Genomic DNA, 18,265 nt, shown 5'->3' on the forward strand with positions numbered 1-18,265 from the left:
TTCTTTGAACTTCCATCACCCTCTAATATTGATGGAATGTCGAGTGGCACACAAGGTTTTCAAGTGGATAATATTTTTACAAAAAGAAAAAAAATGCATTGCTAGATGCATTTAGGAGGAAGCATGCTTTGAAGAATTGAGTACTAATATAAATCATACAAATCTATAAAATGTAGACGGAGATTAAATATCTTCATTAAATATGTCAATAACATACAAGGGCAATAAAGTTGAAGGGTTGTGAGTATTTCATTATACGAATGTTTATCAAACATATTGAAGAAATCATATCATGTCATTATTAGTGTTTATAACTTTCTATGCTGATAGAATAACAATTACATGTTATCTTACGAGACTACCCATAAATTTTTTATATTTTTATACACATTCTAACTCAAATTTACAACTATTTTTAATAAACAAGTTTAGACATTATATTAATTAATTTTACAATAATAATGGTATTACACTTCAACTTATGTATACCATGAGTAAAAATGTCAACTTTATTAATACTTACTATTTGGATCAAATTCTAACTCAAATTCAATAAGGATCTTGAAAAAAAATAAACCACGTAAAAATGCTTACTTTGATTGAAATGACAATGCTGCCACCATATTTTGTGATTTTTAAGTGTCCTCTTGCTAAACATATGGATGGAAATGAGATGAAGGGGTTAAGGTTTACACGTTAAGATCATGGTACAATGTCTATTGTATCATTGTCTGGGCTATATCTATGGGACCCTTTGATTGTTATTAAAGTGGGTAAACCCCTTAGTTTGACTAATTCAATTATTTATCCATATAAACAATAGTATGTAATTTAATAAGACAAACAAAGAAGATTTTAAAAAGCCAAATAACTATTTCCCACTGAAGGTTTGATAAAATGACAAGTTTTCATCTTTGAGTTTAAAAAAAATTGAATTTCCACTCTTCATCAACCTTTGTTAATGCATCTTTTAAATTTTCTTAGAAATTACTTTTTTGACCTTTTATCAAAATTATAAAAACTATTATTAACGTTTAATATATGTATTAAATTATTAATATACCTTTATCAATTTAAAAATTTATTACTTAAATTTATAAAATTATAAAAAATTTGAGCAACTTAAAAACTTGCATTTTATTCATTTTTTGTGATATAAGTATCTTTTTGGAACCACCAAAGGGTATATTATAATTTTAAAAATACTCTAAATATTTTCGAATTTCTAAAAATCCTTTACAATTTCTTTAACACCTTCTAATATTTTTAAAAATAAAGTTTGTCTCCTCTTTTTTAAAAAAGAAAAAAAGTAAAAGAAAATAAAGAGAAAAAAATAAAATTATTAATGTAAAATAATCTTCATGCGTTTTCACTTGACAAAATTAACTGACGAAAATAGATGATAAATAAAAATTTAACTTTATGAAAGGTGAAGATTTGCCATTCCAGCAAACCTTGGGTGGAAAATAGTATTTGCCCTAAAAAAACCAAACGCATTGACTGGCCTGTCTACTTCACTGTTTGTCCAAACATGGAAGAGGCATAATTGCAACAGTCCATAATTCAAACCACTTTCCCCCCAATTTATCAAACGTTGTTCACGCGCGCCCCACGCGTTACGCAACAAACCTTTGAATAAACCAAATTATTAAATAAAACGAAAAGCCCGTCAAAACCTCAGCCTGATTACTTATTAAACCTCCTCCTCTACCCACCAAAAAATAAAAGGAAAATATATATTACGAAGAGGCAGAGATGTTAACTTTAGGGTTTCAAGCAGACCCGCCAAATCTTGTCGCGAACCCTACCATGCGCACATTCTTATTCGGCATTGTCTCTGCACGAATTGGATCCTGATCTGCATCGCCGTATCCGATTAAGGATTTTGGTTCAGTTTACAATGGCTTCCAAGGCCTCGCCTTCTGCTTCCCCCAGCAAATCGGAGCCTCTTAAGGACTCTTCGGTATGTAATTTATTTTTTATTCTCTCAGTTCTGCAGATTGCATGTTAACTCCTCGATAATGCTCATTCATTGTCATTTTTTTTTAATTGTTTCTGCTTATATGCTGGATTGATGTGTTCTTGAATTGAATGTATGTTGAATTCATAGAGTAATTATAGATAGATGGTGGATGCAACTGCAATTTGTGTACTCTGGTTTGTTTAGGCTTTTAGGTTTTGAATTCATGTCGAGTGAATTGTATACTAAATTATGATTGCATAATTTTTTGTTACTTTTTAATGGATTGGGTTTCTGTGGAGTTTTAATGAATGTATATGTATGTTTATTTATTTATTTGAGTAAGGTAATCTTTGGATGGTGGAAAAAATAGTTGCATTCTATTAAAGGTGGATTGTTTAGGTTTTTGGATCTATTTGGGGTGTATTAGAGATCAAATTAGTTTAGTATTTACTTTAGTATAAGATTTGAATGATGCAACATAAATTACAGTAATAAATGTAGGAAAATTTGAGAACATTGAAAGTGAAAAAAGGTGTACATGCATTGAAACAGAAATTTGATATTTCTTTTTTCTCTTAATATTTTTTTGCTTTGCCTCATACAACAATGCTCTCAAAGAGTTTATTCATTGGTGATGTAATTTTGTTAATATCTTGAATTTTCTGTTATAGTGTTTGTTGAATTATGGGGATGTTTATGATTTGTTGGATGTTTACAGATTACAAAATTACAAGACAAAACTACATCTGAGAAGGATATTCTGTGTGTTATTGATTCTTTAAAGATGCAACTTGCTGCTGACCACTGTGTTTTAATAAAGGTGCAGTATTTCATACATGTTTATTGCTGAGTAAGTGGTAATCTTTTGGATCTTGTATTCATTATTATCTAATTAATTTTGCACTTTCTTTTGCTCAGAGAAGGGTGGAAGAAAATAGGCAGAAGTTGGCTGGTATCACGAATCATATATATAGGCTATCACTGGAAAGAAGAAATAACATCACTAATAATGTAGATCTACTAATTAAGAGGCAAAGAGATGCACTTGGTGTGCAAAGTGGTATTGATTCAAGTGATGGGGATAGAGATAGTCATAGCTCTCAGGAAGATGGTTATGCTTTTACAGCTGTTCAGGGATCTACTAATTCTTCCAAAAATGTTCTTCGTCCTATTAAGCTCGTTGAAGTTAAAAGATTACCTCCTTATACTACCTGGATTTTTCTGGACAGGTTAGAATACTTTGTATTTTGCCTTAATGTTTTAGATGGGATCATTTTAAACCTACTTTGTTGTTTTATATAATGTTTCAGCTTCACAGCTGCATAGGCTGTTTTATTTCTCTGCAAAAAAAAAAAAAAAAAACAAAAGGGAAAAAGGAACCCACAATCTAAAGTTTGTGAACTGTTGACTATGCTATTTTTTAGTTTAATATGAAAATAAACCAGTGAGCATTTTATTATTATTATTCCAACCAATGATAGACTATGTTTCTTCTAAGTAAAACATAAATCAGTGAGCATATTGTTAACCTGAATATGCTATGTACAATTTCTGGTTTTACAAGGTTAGCTATCCATGCTCTTTGTCCTCACAACCACATCAAAGATAAATAAATGAAATGCAAGTTTAGTATCCATGTTCATTGACCTCCCAACCACATCAAAATAAATAAATGAAATGGAGATTGAAGCTGTGAAGCATAACTTATCATCATGTTGAAAAACAATAACATATTATAGAGATTTTTCTGCCAATTGTGTAAATGAAACCATACTGAAGTTGAAAAATCCTCTTAGGCATTAACCCATTTTGAACAAGTTGTTGTTTTTTCTTTTACTCATGAATGATTAATTTTCTCCATATCGTGTAGTTATTATAATCATTGTTTTTTTACCTAATTTGAAAGCATTGGATATCCAACTATGAATTGTTTTTGGGTTATTCATGAGTATTTTATTAGGAATCCATTATTGTTAAGAGTCATATTGATAGACTAAGTGCATTTGTTTTTGCCTCCTTGACTAATTTATCTTCTGCGGGGTTGAATTTGAGGAAGTCATTCATTTAATTAGAATAACTTCTTTTTTAACAATTCATTGACTTCTGGTATTGTGTGCATATCTTATCTAGATATTGAACATCAAATGTTCAAATTCTACCTAATCAATTTTTATTTACTTGAACTGAAATGGTGATTTCTTGCTTTCTGCAGATTTATTTTAGTTTGCTCATTGTAGTATTGACATATAATAATTCTGCTGCAGAAATCAAAGAATGACAGAAGACCAGTCTGTGGTGGGTCGAAGAAGGATATATTATGACCAAAATGGTGGTGAAGCACTAATTTGCAGTGACAGTGAGGAGGAAGCAATTGAGGACGAAGAGGAGAAAAGAGATTTTGTGGATTCTGAAGATTTTATTCTTCGGTTGGTATAATCAAACTATCTAATGTGATCTAAATTAGAGGTGTAATCGAACCAAGTTGAGTGGTGCTTGGCTCGAGCTTGACTCTATGATATGAAGGCAAAGCTTGAGCTTGAGCATGTTGATCTGGGAAGTTCTTGGCTTGAGGTCAAGACAAGAACAATTGACTTGAGCTTGACTAAAAAAATTACATTCAAACCCCATAACTTTAAAAAAATTTCATTTAAACCTTTCAACTTATATATTTATTAATTGTCCCTCATATTGAAAGTCAGAGTTAGATTTTAGGGGTTTAAGTGCGAGATTTGAAATTTTTGTTGTAGTCCGCCTTAGTTTCGTTGAGTTTTTTTATCAAAGTTTCTATGGATTTGATTTGGGGCACCTTTATCTCTTCCTCACACTCATATTCAAGTTGAAGTTTAACTTTCAAATGAGTCTTTGTTGTTTTGACTTTTTCTTCATCGATTTTGTCCAATTTTTTTTAAATGGATTTTTTGAAATTGGCCAGTTTGAAGGGAAAGATTGTTGGTTTGTATTAGAATCTATGCCGATTGGTTCATCACTATTATATAGTGGATGGAGTTGTTGATGATTATACTGTTGTTGGCACAGTAGGAGCATCGATTTGATGAACCTCTAACATCCTAATACTAATACAATTTTTCAAATAAAAGAAAGAAAGCAATGGCACGATTTTAATGGCCAAGCTTTAACAGGCACAATGTCCAGTCTTTGATTGAAAGAAACTACCAAGTAGTGGCTTCTGGTTATGCTTGCTCTGATGGTGTAGTTGATTATATGTTGGAATGGCGGGAAAAATTATGCCATCAGGAATGCTTGGCTTTGATATCATGTGAAACAAGATGAAATGCTCATTCAGTGGCATAGCTATCAATTTATACACGGTATTCCTAAATAAATAGATAAGGCTTGCTAAATCAAAAAGAAAGAGTTTCCAACACTTTGTTGTTCTGAAAGGAAACAGTGAGTAATTGTGTTGTAAGCATTGATTGTTTTTAGCGTCTGGGTTGGATATTTTGAAACTTTTGTTAGTTGCTAGCCTGCTATGAATTGTCTAGCAAGGTTTGTAGCATTTCTCTCTGTCTTTTTTATTAATTTATTTTATTTTAATTTTCAAGCAATTAAATTATTATTTATTCACCATTTCTTATTTATTCTATCAGGAATCCAGGTTTTCCTAGACATATTACCAATCTGTTGTAGGAATTTTGATGTTTTCAAACTAATTATTGTGGAATTTTTGCTTTAATTACCAGCATGACAGTGAAAGAAGTTGGTTTATCTGATACCGTGCTCGAGTTACTAGCACAGTGTCTCTCCAGAAGCCCACCCGAAGTCAAGGTATGGACTTAATCTCCATGGTGTATCGGTATAAATTTTCATTTTAAGAAGTAGACAGTTTTGTTTAATCTGCTATTATTTTTTTGCTTATTTATTATCTGATAAAAACTGGTCATAGTGTAAGCTTTGGTCCAGCCGTTTCCCATTTACTCTGTGCTGGCTTTACAGAGATATGAAACACCGTCCAACGTCTTATACAGGCTAGATACGAAATTCTAGTGAAGGAAGAGAAGGCTGTTGGGGGCTCTAACAGTGGCCATGAAGTTCCAAATTTGAGTTTTGTTGGAAAAGATCTTGAAGCAGCTCTGGATTCTTTTGACAACCTATTTTGTCGTAGATGTCTTGTAATTATCATTCTGAACTTTAAGTATATATTATTTTCATCCATCTCCCTGTTGTTAAGGACATTGCTCCTCTCTGTATTGGCAGGTTTTTGATTGCAGGCTACATGGATGTTCGCAGGACCTTGTGTTTCCAGTAAGTTGACTTTTATAACTGACTTTTGATATTTATCAGAAGATCTTTCTAGGTTCTAATATTTTTCTTGTCAAAAAAATGTCAGGCTGATAAACAGCCTCCATCATACCATTTGGACGAGGATAATATGCCATGTGGCCCACATTGCTATCGATCGGTATGTGCTGGCTGTTTGATTGATATGATTTATGTGGCTTGGTTTATCTTCTGGAAGAATTTGAAAACAATATATTAAGAAGCTTTATATTTGCTTGTGTCAGGTTCTGAAGTCAGAAAGAATTGCTGTAGGTAGCTCCCCAGTGAAGGTTAATATTGAAGAAAAATCTGTCTCATCATCTGATTGTGCTGGGGCTGAGACATCATCCAGGAAGAAATCGTCAGTTCTGTCTGCTAGGAGACGGGTGAAGTCCTACCAAAGTGAAAGTGCTTCGTCAAATGCAAAAAACATTTCTGAAAGCAGTGACTCAGAGGTTGGGCCCAAGCCAGATAGCACTGCTACCCACCGTTCATCACCCTCAAAAACTAAGGTTGTTGGAAAATATGGAATACGTAAAAGGAATAGCAAGCGAGTTGCTGAACGTGTTCTTGTTTACATGCAAAAGAGACAGAAGAAAATGGCAGCTTTTGATTCTGATTCCACTGTGAGTGGAGTTCCTCCACCTAGTGATATGAAACTTAGATCTTATTCACGCAGAGAAAATGAAGATGCTAATTCCTCTTCACATACGAATGTTAAATGTCCAAACTCTGGAAGGACTAGGAAGAAGGGAGTACAGGATAGCCGCAATTTAGTGCAGGGTGAAGTTGCCAATGTTCTATTGTCTGAGATGATTACTGACCCACCTGCAACCAGCAGCAATGACACCTTTAGGAAAGAAGAGTATGTGGATGAAAACATGTGTAAACGAGAACTAAGTGATGATAAATCTTGGAAAGCTGTTGAAAAGGGTCTTTTTGATAAAGGTGTTGAAATCTTTGGCAGGAACAGGTCAGTCAATGTAATCTGTGATGTGTTACTATTTAACATATTACATCCACAATTTCCTGAAATTCAATTTGCATATATGTAGGATTGTTGATCATTTTATGCTTGATTCAGATTTGAACTTTAATCTTAAAAAAACTGATATCACTTCTTCTTAACATGGAATGATGCTAGTTTTTCAATTTTCTTGTGAAAAAAAACAACCATCATTAGGTTTAGTTTCCATTGTGGCTATTTTTTGTTGGAAGCTCTGAAGATTCAACTTTTATAACCTGATGTTTTCTTTTTGCTGTGTCTAATGTATAGTTTAAAAATGCTTTGCTGCGTATATACATCATTATTTTTGCTTATTGTTTCCAATTTAGTTTTCTTTGCGTTTATTGATGCTTTATCTAAAGTAGGAATGTTGTTGGTAAATGGCAGTTGTCTAATAGCTAGGAACCTATTAAATGGATTGAGGACTTGTTGGGAGGTTTTCCAGTACATGACTAACTCTGAGAATAAACTCTTTGGCGAAGGTGATGCTGCAAATTCTCTCCTTGAAGGCTATTCTAAGTTTGATTTAAATGGAAATATGGTTAGTATTTTTATTTTATATGGTTTGCTTGGCTCAAAATATTGGACTCCCTTTATTTAAGAATTATATTTCTTTTTTCCTTTTGTTTTCATTTTCAAATTTTTTTTCGGGGTCTTGGTATATGAACATCAGGGTAACAATGAAGTAAGAAGAAGATCAAGATTTTTACGTAGGAGAGGTAGAGTACGTCGCCTGAAGTATACTTGGAAATCTGCTGCTTACCATTCAATTAGGAAACGCATTACTGAGAGAAAAGACCAGCCATGCAGGCAATACAATCCATGTGGCTGCCAAACTGCTTGTGGAAAGCAGTGCGCTTGCCTTCTAAATGGAACCTGCTGTGAAAAGTATTGTGGGTGAGTCATTTTTTCCTTTAATTCGCAGAAATCAAACATCTAGAATTATCTAGCTTATCTTACCCTGAAAATTGCAAATTACTATTTTTCTTTAAAATGGCTGCTGTCCTTCCTGATTTAGTGTGTGAGTGTGGAAGAGTTTCTGCATGTCTCACCATTGCAGGGAAATTGTGGTGTTTGTGGAGCTAGATGTTGTATAAGCTTTTGTGTGTGCCTGTGCATTGTGTGCACTTATTGATGCATGACTGTCTTACACCAATTTGGGAAATTATGGGGTCAGTCCTATAGATGTTTTGCAACGGTTTGTGTTTGTACACTTAATGATAATATTGATGATGCATGGATAATTCAATTAAGATTTACATATTGATCCAGATGTCCCAAAAGCTGCAAGAATCGATTTAGAGGCTGTCATTGCGCTAAAAGTCAATGCCGAAGTCGTCAGTGTCCATGTTTTGCGGCAGACAGGGAATGTGATCCTGATGTTTGTAGGAACTGTTGGGTCAGGTGAGTTTTCATTTTGGATGCTCATTTATTTGAGTACTTTGTAGCATATTGTGGAAAAATATCCCTGATTGATTTCTGGGAATAAGAGCAATGATAAATGGGGAACTATCATGATATAAGTACATTGCTGTATCTGAGGTACACATTTTCTTCATCTTCTTTACTCAATTGTGTGTGTGTTTTGGTTTTAGAGAGTTTTAGCTTCTCCCTATGGTAGTACATGAAAATTAGCCCCAAAGGGTGGGTTCACTGATAAATTCTTGGATTTTAACCAAGATTTCAAATATCCAAAACCCTTTGGAGTCAGCTACATGGGATATTTGGTTTCCAATCACTAATTGTTGGTCTGACAGTGGTCCTTAGCTATAAACATTTTGCACACATAAGTGAGGCCGAGGGATTTTTGGGTGTCAAAAAAATATTGGAAAATTGAAAATGAATCAAAAGATGTCATTTTTTTTTTTATAGACAAATCAGTTGAATTTTGTTATCTTAAAGTGCCCAGGTAACTAAGCCAACAGTGTATTATTTACACTTTTTCACTGTTTTAATATTATATGTCATTTGAGCTTTCTAAATGGGTTTTTGCAGTTGTGGTGATGGTACTCTCGGAATTCCTGACCAAAAAGGTGATAACTATGAATGTAGGAACATGAAGCTTCTCCTCAAACAACAACAAAGGGTAATTGCATTCTCCTGTCTCCCTGTTTTTGTTACTTTCTATGTGTATACTGATGAATTTCTCAGTTATGTATACTTTTCCTTTCTGCTGTGAAGATATTCTTCAAATATTTGTCTAGATTCCCGGGCCCGGGAGAAATATTGAATTCACTGAATTCGTCAAGTTTTGGAACAAGCTTCTTTTGCAATGATTAAAGAGTATTAAACTCTGATCAATTTTGGAATATGTTCAGTATAAGAGATATTTGTTTAATTTTGTCCTTGAGTTATTATTTACTTAGAGTTTGTTATCTTAGAGTTCGGTGGTTGGGTTCGTTTTGAATGTATCCCATTTACTGTGGTGGTGCCTTTTGTGTTGTTTTTAAAAAATTTTATTGATTAGAAAAAATAAATGCTGCTTTAAGGTTGAATTGGTTCGATTTGCTCTTCCATATTTGTGGATAAGATTGTATATTCAAATGCATATAGTCAAACTAATAATCCTAAACTGGTATCTTTTAAAACCTTGGACAGTAAGAATTTATAATTAGTGGAGTGTTTTGGTTTCTGGAGTGTAAAGTTAGTAATGTTCAGGGCTGAGTTCATTGTCACAACATACTTGTTTTGTAAATTTAAGCACAGAATGTGGTATCTAATGTTTGATTCTAAGCAGTAAAATGTTCAGCTTAAATACTATGTTGAAGTTCTGTAACATGATTATGCTTAGTATTCTCTGTGTCTTTCTTTCTTAAGAGTTGTCTCTGGTATATGTCAAATATACCACTCAATTGGCATTTTATTGGTTATATATGTACTGTGAATGTAACTGTTTCTTGTAAACTACTGGAGTTTGATATTAAAGATTCTGCACTTCTACATTATATTTGCACTCACTTAGGTCTAATCCTCTGTTGTACAGGTTTTACTTGGTAGATCCGATGTTTCTGGGTGGGGAGCTTTCTTGAAGGTAATATCCTGATTTTGTTTAAGCTTAGCTCAACATGAAGCATCAGTCTTCATATGATATATGCTCCGTTTTTCTTGTGATGCTAAATAAATTTTGGCGGGCCTACAGAATAGTGTTGGAAAGCATGAATATCTTGGTGAATATACTGGAGAGCTGATTTCACATCGAGAAGCAGACAAGCGTGGAAAGATATATGATCGTGAAAATTCATCATTTCTCTTCAATCTCAATGATCAGGCATGATATATGGCAATACAGATTGTGTCTAACTTTTTTCTCTCTGTGCTAATGAGTATCTAAATCCATTTCTGTGCAGTTTGTTCTTGACGCTTATCGGAAGGGTGACAAATTGAAGTTTGCAAATCATTCTCCAGATCCAAACTGCTATGCTAAGGTAACCCTTGGACTACTAATGCACTCAGGATTTGCTATCGTATCAAGTCCCACTAAACTTTTTTCTGAAAGCAGTTGTCTAGATTCTAGACATCTCTGGAGCATCAGATTTTGAGCAGTATGCCAATTTGAAGTATCTGCTTAACCATTTTGTGGCAGGTCATCATGGTTGCTGGGGATCATCGGGTGGGCATTTTCGCCAAGGAGAGAATTAGTGCTGGTGAGGAACTTTTCTATGATTATCGTTATGAGCCAGACCGAGCTCCTGCTTGGGCTAGAAAGCCTGAGGCATCTGGGTCAAAAAAGGATGACGCTGCTCCATCAAGTGGTCGTGCTAAGAAGCTTGCTTAGTATAAGCATTTATTATGAAACTCAAAAGTTAAAATTTTCACATTCTTTTAACAGGTAGAAGCATCATTCTCATTAACCTTGGAGAAAAGTGTCTTCTCCATCATTTTGTTGTTGGAGATGCAATTGTCATCTCCATGGATAATTTAATTCAATTCTTACTTTGATTTATGTTTATCCCATTGCAGACTCAGCCACTAACGTAAGGAAATTAGTTTCATTGGATAAAGGGCAATAGAAAAAGCAGTATTATTGACTACTTTTGTTTTGCTGCTCACATCTTCCTTTCTCTTCTTTAGAAATTGAAATTATTATTATTATTATTATTATTTAATCATGGATTGCTACAAAAATGTCCTTTTACGCATAGCCAACATACCTGGATTACTTGCAATTAAGTTAAGCTTTCATTTGCTTGTTCTCATCATCAATGCTTCCCGAGTTCTTGTACTCAATCAATATATTACATTTGCCTGGTGCTTTCCTCGAAAATTAGGCAGTATATAAATTGGTTGTCGTGTTCTGTGTTGTGCTTCAGCTTAAACTTGATTAACAAGTTTTAATCAGATTTATATTGGACTGATCCTGTACGCAAGTGTTTTATAATGGCATAATCGTCCCTTTCCCTTTTCAGGTGGCCAAACTTGACTTGGTTTAGTAGATTTCGTACCCAACAAAAGGAAAATTACCCTGACACTTTTTGCAATCTAAAATGGTTTGGTTGTACAAGGCATTTATCATGCAATTAGTATTGTGTATAAATATAAATAATGTATATAAATTTATATACAAACAAAAATATGTTTTTATATATTTTAAGTATTATTTTATTATTAATTTAAAATTATTTAATTATATAATAGTATATTTAAGTTTGTATATACAGTTTTTTGGAATTACTCAGAACCTTTTGTTTGACAATAATAGTAAAGCATTACACAAGAAATTTCCCTGCGGAACTCAATTGGCCTATGGCATGGTAGAGGCCGTGCATAAGAAGGCCAAATAAATATTTCCCACCCAAGGTTCGGTGTAAATATAATTTTTTATTCGTTAATTATTAAAAATCTAAATATTTATTCATCTGATAAATTTTATTGTAATTATTAAGGATAAAATTGTTATTTTTTAAAATATTTAAAAAAACTAAAAATATTTCACATTTCTTATTTTTAAGTTTAAAAATCTAATAATTTTTTTTTATTTAAAGTTTAAAAAATCAATATTTCCCCCTAGAATTTTTCTAGCCATCACTATCCACAGTTGAAGACAACAACGACGGAGTTCTCCCCTTTTCTCAAATTTTCTCTCAGTCATACTCCATTTTTGGCCATCATAACCAAAGAAATTGGTTGACGAAGACGAAGAACGGTCGTTGTCTATCGCTTTCATTGGTTGGTGAAGGTCGAAAATAAAACAAGACTGAGAGAGAAGCTAGGCGAAAGGGAGAATGCTGTCATTGTCTACGTCATCGTCTCTGACCATCAACAGCGTGTTAAAAAAACCTTAAGATGAAATGTAAGTTTTTTTAATTTTAGATGAGAGAATTTGTTATTTTTTAAACTTCAGAGTGAAAATATAATAAATTTTTAATTTTTTAAATATTTTTGTTAAATAATAATTTTATCATTAATGATAATAATAACAACAAAAATTTAATAAATATATAAATATTTAATAATTTAATAATTAATAAATAAAAAATTAGATTTATATTAAAACCTGCGCGGAAAAATATCATTTCTCCGCATAAAATTGAAATGTTAACTTCCATCGGTGCATACCCCTGTGGTGAGGCAGCCTACCCCACCACGTGAGAGCCACTGGAATGAAAAACTTACAGGTGTGACTAAATCAAAGGCCCTTAGACAAAGACAAATACCGCCAATTCACAATTACATTGATTCATAGACAATCTTTGGAGCCAAACAATCGTGATAACAGAACTGTCTAAAGCAAAAAGTAAATTGACAATTTTCTTAAAAAATTAAAGGTTATTGATAGTGATATAAAAGCCCGGTTTTTCTGCCCAAATTACGTCATCAATGTCACTTCTCTGCACTGTACACCTTCTCTTTTGCTTTAATTTTTAGGCTTGCAGCTGTTAACTGCTCTGAGTCCCTTCTCTTTTCTCTCTACTGGATTTTTCTTGAGCTCTGCATAAGCACGCAGAAGCCACGTTGGCGTGTTTCATGGACTCTCGTAGCTTATGCAGAGCCTACGCAACTTGGTATCTCTTACTGTCACTTCTTTCACTCTTCCTTGTTCATTCTACTGCCTGTTCCAACGGCAATTGCCAGGTACCAAATGCTGATCTGTGAGATATTCTTCTTTCTTTCATTACCCAGAACTGAATTTTATGTTTTTTACAACAACAGGTTCTTGATTCATGTGCTACTGCCACAGACTGTGGGCCAGGTCTCTACTGTGGTAACTGCCCTGCTTTGGGTAAGACTCAACCCGTTTGCACCAGAGGCCAAGCTACAGTACCAACCGCTATTGTAAGCTTCTTCCTTCTACTTTGATATTTTGTACATTTGATGTTGGGTTTGTTCTGTTTTTCAATGTTTTTTATGAAGTTGGTTTTCTTTGGATTGAGTTGTCTGGAGAGAATTTTTTCCTAACAGATTGGTGGATTGCCTTTCAACAAGTATACATGGTTGGTGACTCATAATTCATTTAGTATCGTTGATGCACCGGCTTTGCCTGGTGTTCAAAGACTCACTTTTTACAATCAAGAAGACACTGTTACTAATCAGTTGAGGGTAAGCCATTATGTTTTTCTTCAATCTTAACCATGTTCAGTGATCCCTTTATTCGTCGGAAAGGAAAATGTCAATTCTGTAGCATTAAATTCCTTTCTGTCGCATTATGAACTCTAAATGTATTGTCTTGAATCGGATTCTTATGTAATTTTCTTTTGATGGATATTGATTAGAATGGAGTAAGGGGATTGATGCTGGATATGTACGATTTCAATAATGATATCTGGCTCTGCCATTCATTTCGTGGGCAATGTTTCAACTTCACTGCGTTTGTAATGTTCCTCCCTAATTTCTTCGTTTAGCAATGAAAATGTGATTATGTTCGATTGCTTTTTGAATTAGTTTGTAACGTATGCTTTGGATTGGTCTCAGCAACCTGCAGTTGACACTTTAAAAGAAGTGGAATCATTCTTGAGTCAGAATCCAACTGAGATTGTGACTATTATAATAGAGGATTATGTTCATACTCCAAAAGGGTTAACTAATTTGTTTACTAGTGCTGGTTTGGACAAGTATTGGTTTCCTGTGTCCAAGATGCCCAAGAAAGGTGAAGACTGGCCAACTGTAATGGAAATGGTGCAGTCAAACTACCGGCTTCTTGTTTTCACTTCAATTGCTTCGAAGGAATCAGAGGAAGGTGTGGCTTATCAGTGGAGATACATGGTGGAAAATGAAGGTAAGTATTTGAATAACTGTTATGCTTTTACTAATTTGAATCGCATGTATGTCATCCTTTAATTGCCTCATGATGTTGCATCAGCTGGAGATCCTGGGGTTAAACAAGGCTCCTGTCCTAACAGAAAAGAATCACAGCCACTGAATTCAAAAAAGGCCTCCCTTTTCCTTCAGAATTATTTCCCTACATATCCAGTTGAAGCTGAAGCTTGCAAAGAGCATTCAACTCCACTTGCTGAGATGGTTGGTACTTGTTATAAAGCAGCTGGGAACGTGATGCCCAACTTTTTGGCGGTCAATTTTTACATGGTAAGGAATCTTGCTTACCTTAGCTAAATTTGCAAAGATACCCTTACCGATTCAGCATCTTAACCGACAAGAATATATTGCAGAGGAGTGATGGAGGGGGTGTCTTTGATGTTTTGGATAGAATGAATGGCCAGACATTGTGCGGGTGCAATACTGTCCAAGCCTGCCAGGTTTGTCCATATAATAGTCTGATTACTTGTTAGTTCCATTCCACATTCTAGTTCAGTTAATTCATTACCTCTCTTTTGGATTCTAGCCCCTTGTATTTTTTTTAAAAAGAAGGAAAAAGACATAGTAATTGGAAACTTCTTCCAAGTCCACAAACTAGTGCAGATCCTTCTCTCTCACTCTGTCAAATCCATATTGTAGCTTTTGCCAAGTAGAGAAATCACAATTTTCTCATAATTTTAACAATCTGGCCGAAAGTTACTAAATGAAAAATTAAAAAAAGAAAGCAGCTCATAAATTAGCAGATATTTTCCAACAATTTATTGCCAAAATGTTTATAATTTGAAATTTGCATCAACTTGATCTGGGGTGCACCTCATAATCTACACTTACCCTAAAGTGAACCGTCAAGTACTCTATCAACCAGAGAAGCTGTGCATTAATCTTTATCAACCATATCTTGAATGCTGTATCAAAACTTGAGACCCTGTTATAGCAACTCATGGTGCACTTCATCTTTTTGATAGTTGACATTTATGTGTCGTTGGTATTTTGAACAATATGATGGTATCATCAAATTGAATTGTATTTATAGGTTTTTAAGTTCTTAATCCCTATAATAATGTACTATCTGTTAATCTGTTTGTTAGACAAGACTGTATTGATGGAATTTTGCAGGCTGGAGCACCTTTTGGATCTTGCAAGAATATTACTGTACCTAGGAGTCCACCAACTAATGATATGGGAAGCTTTACTGGATCTGTTCAGTTCTCAAGATCTGCTTCAACCGCACATTCTCCAAGTTGTTTGCTTTTCAAATTACTTTATCTTCCATTGATGCTGTTTCTGTTATTGCCGCGCTGAATAATATATACTATGGGAGAACATTACTGACCTACCATAGGAGGCACTATGATATATAGTAACAAATCACTGCCTTTTACAACCAGGGTCAAGCATTGGCTAATAGAGTTGAGTTATTTTAGAAAATTAAATGAAGAATTGAAGCAGGAAGTGATGTAGATAGTGGTGAAAAGAGAGTTGCAGTGTTTTTCAAAACATGGTTCAGTTATGCAGCTTTTACTACATTGAATCACTTGTCAGGTATTGGAATGTTTTAGATATTGACATTTATTCATCTATGCTTTCTTCACTGATACCACTAATGCATATTTTTATGTAAGTTTTGTTTGCCTGAAGAATTTATGCTAGACAAATTATCAAAATCCTTTTATAAGTTTACACTAGAGGTGTCAGGGGGTCGGGGTGGCCCGAGACCCCCTTTTTTTGGTCCTTGGGCCGTGAAGTTAGGCTTGCGGATTGACACAATACAATACATAATTTTTTAAAAAAATTTTATTATTATATAGAAAATCTAAAGAATTTATATAGGGAATCCAAAAATATTTATTAATATTATGAAAAATTAAAAATAAATAAAAAATAAATATTAATGTTATGAGAAAATCAAAAGATAATGTGAGAGATTTAAACTTATTAATTATTTGTTATAAGAAAAACTTAAAAGGAGAGAAATCCAATGGACCAAAAAAAAGATAAAAAATGTATAAAAATAGGGTGGCCCATTAAGGGCCCAAGTCTACATGATCTGCTGTAGAGTGGGTTAGGTGTAGGTAGACTCAATCCGTAAGGTCCATCACTGTATGGGCTTTGGCCCAACACAACTCATAAATGAGGTGGCTTACACCGATACCAACCCGATATGACTCACTGTCACTTCTAGTTTAACTGTACACTCAATCGGTTCTGTACTTTCAACTCAATATATCTTTTTCTAATTTCTTGTCATGGACCCATAATCATGTAAATTACATCATTAGTTATAAACTCAAACAAGCATTTTGCAGGTTTATTCTTCTATAACAATCAGTAATTTCAGTAGGGTTGAAAGAATTGCAAAGAAATAGCAGACAACACAACTATGGTATTCGAATTATATATCATATTATGTATCAAAAATTTTATTTTATGTATCGCATATCGAATATGATATCATATTTTATGATATAATTTTTTAAAAATAAAATAATAAAAATATATAATTGACATATCATTATTTTAAAAAAATATTATAAAAATATTTAAAAATTTAAAAATATATATTTTTTTATTATTTTATTATTTTCTCTAAAAAAAAATTAATCAGTATCAGTTTTATTTATATATATATATATATATATATATATATATGAATGGAAATATATGACTAAAAAGAAGCAGGCCATGTGACAGTGACAAGTTATATCTTTACTGGTACTAAAGCATGTAAAATTTATTGAGATAAAAAATGAAAATGCACAACTGACGAGAGCTAACATTGTGTAAATAGGCTATACATGAGCCGTCAGATGGTGTTTAGAGGAAGGCAACGTACGGTCCTTATCTACACTCAGATCCACTGTTTTGAGCCGAAAACGCAAAAACATGAAATGGTAGACCAGTTTTAAGAATTTTTGTTTCCAAAATATAATTATATATACAAATATATTATTACAAATTGAAGTGATGGGTTATAGTTAAGTGATACAATTGTTTATTTTTTTTATAAAATTTATTTATTTATTATATATATCTCTTAGAATATAATTTATAAAATAAATAATATTTTTAAAATCAGATCAGATCGATTAGTTTAATTAGTTAAACGATTAATTAGTCTATAATCTAATTCAATTTATAGATAAATATTGATCTGTTTGAAATTCAATTAAACATTGTAAACTTGTTGAACAAAAAAATTATTTAAAATCAATAAAATTGAATTTACATAACCCTATATAATTTTTGTCTTTTTTAAACTTAAAATAATTATAATTTATAAAATTTTAATTAAATTAATAATAAAATTTATAATTAGTTTTTTAATCTATATAATAGAATGTTAATTAATTAATTAACATATTTAAAATTATATTTTATATTTTAAAAAATATAATAAATATTTAATACCTTTTAAAAGATATAGGGCAGAAAACTTTTTTTCATTTAAGGTACAATGAAATTTTAAACTCTTATCTTCTAATTTTTAAAAATTTAAATAGTTATTTATAAAATAAAATATATTAAAAATTTTAGTTAGAGTTAGAGAGTAAAATTATTATTTAATGATAATATTTTAAAAAATAAAAGTTTATATCATTTTATCCCTTAATTTCAAAAAATTAACAATTTCTCCCAAAATTAAGTTATGAAAAGTGAAATTTTTTCCCTATATAGTGATTCAAATTTTGTCGATGAATTTTTGATAAACAATGACCGATCTCTCTTTCTCCTAGTGATATCTCTCTCTCCAACACTTTCTCTCTGAT

The 18,265-nt window shown here is 32.6% G+C and overlaps 2 protein-coding genes across 2 annotated transcripts; both read left to right on the forward strand.

Moving 5' to 3' along the window:
• The first annotated feature begins 1,680 nt into the window (after positions 1 to 1,680).
• On the forward strand, positions 1,681 to 11,278 carry LOC123224101 (histone-lysine N-methyltransferase CLF-like). Its single transcript, XM_044647632.1, has 17 exons — positions 1,681 to 1,963; positions 2,682 to 2,783; positions 2,882 to 3,192; positions 4,228 to 4,389; positions 5,665 to 5,749; positions 5,950 to 6,093; positions 6,179 to 6,226; positions 6,312 to 6,383; positions 6,487 to 7,214; positions 7,635 to 7,788; positions 7,921 to 8,144; positions 8,520 to 8,651; positions 9,243 to 9,333; positions 10,231 to 10,278; positions 10,387 to 10,515; positions 10,595 to 10,672; positions 10,831 to 11,278. The coding sequence occupies exons 1-17, from the start codon at positions 1,901 to 1,903 to the stop codon at positions 11,020 to 11,022; spliced, it is 2,763 nt and encodes a 920-aa protein (XP_044503567.1). The 5' UTR covers positions 1,681 to 1,900; the 3' UTR covers positions 11,023 to 11,278.
• A 1,721-nt stretch (positions 11,279 to 12,999) lies between these two features.
• LOC123213202 (PI-PLC X domain-containing protein At5g67130-like) lies at positions 13,000 to 16,097 on the forward strand. The gene is made up of 8 exons (XM_044632591.1): positions 13,000 to 13,319; positions 13,398 to 13,520; positions 13,647 to 13,784; positions 13,958 to 14,056; positions 14,157 to 14,460; positions 14,545 to 14,768; positions 14,852 to 14,938; positions 15,615 to 16,097. Exons 1-8 carry the CDS (start codon positions 13,212 to 13,214, stop codon positions 15,798 to 15,800), a joined length of 1,269 nt encoding a protein of 422 aa, XP_044488526.1. The 5' UTR covers positions 13,000 to 13,211; the 3' UTR covers positions 15,801 to 16,097.
• The last annotated feature ends 2,168 nt before the right edge of the window (positions 16,098 to 18,265 follow it).

Source organism: Mangifera indica, chromosome 1, assembly GCF_011075055.1.
Source record: "Mangifera indica cultivar Alphonso chromosome 1, CATAS_Mindica_2.1, whole genome shotgun sequence".
Lineage (NCBI taxonomy): Eukaryota > Viridiplantae > Streptophyta > Magnoliopsida > Sapindales > Anacardiaceae > Mangifera > Mangifera indica.

What these genes read in the sequence shown, in the direction of transcription:
- LOC123224101 (XM_044647632.1), top strand. Translation starts at nt 1,901, where the DNA reads ATGGCTTCCAAGGCCTCGCCTTCTGCTTCCCCCAGCAAATCGGAGCCT. An exon ending in TGCTGTGAAAAGTATTGTGG is followed by an intron (nt 8,145 to 8,519) that starts GTGAGTCATTTT and finishes ATATTGATCCAG; the next exon opens with ATGTCCCAAAAGCTGCAAGA. An exon ending in TGTAGGAACTGTTGGGTCAG is followed by an intron (nt 8,652 to 9,242) that starts GTGAGTTTTCAT and finishes GGGTTTTTGCAG; the next exon opens with TTGTGGTGATGGTACTCTCG.
- LOC123213202 (XM_044632591.1), top strand. Translation starts at nt 13,212, where the DNA reads ATGGACTCTCGTAGCTTATGCAGAGCCTACGCAACTTGGTATCTCTTA. An exon ending in TGGCGGTCAATTTTTACATG is followed by an intron (nt 14,769 to 14,851) that starts GTAAGGAATCTT and finishes AATATATTGCAG; the next exon opens with AGGAGTGATGGAGGGGGTGT. An exon ending in ATACTGTCCAAGCCTGCCAG is followed by an intron (nt 14,939 to 15,614) that starts GTTTGTCCATAT and finishes GGAATTTTGCAG; the next exon opens with GCTGGAGCACCTTTTGGATC.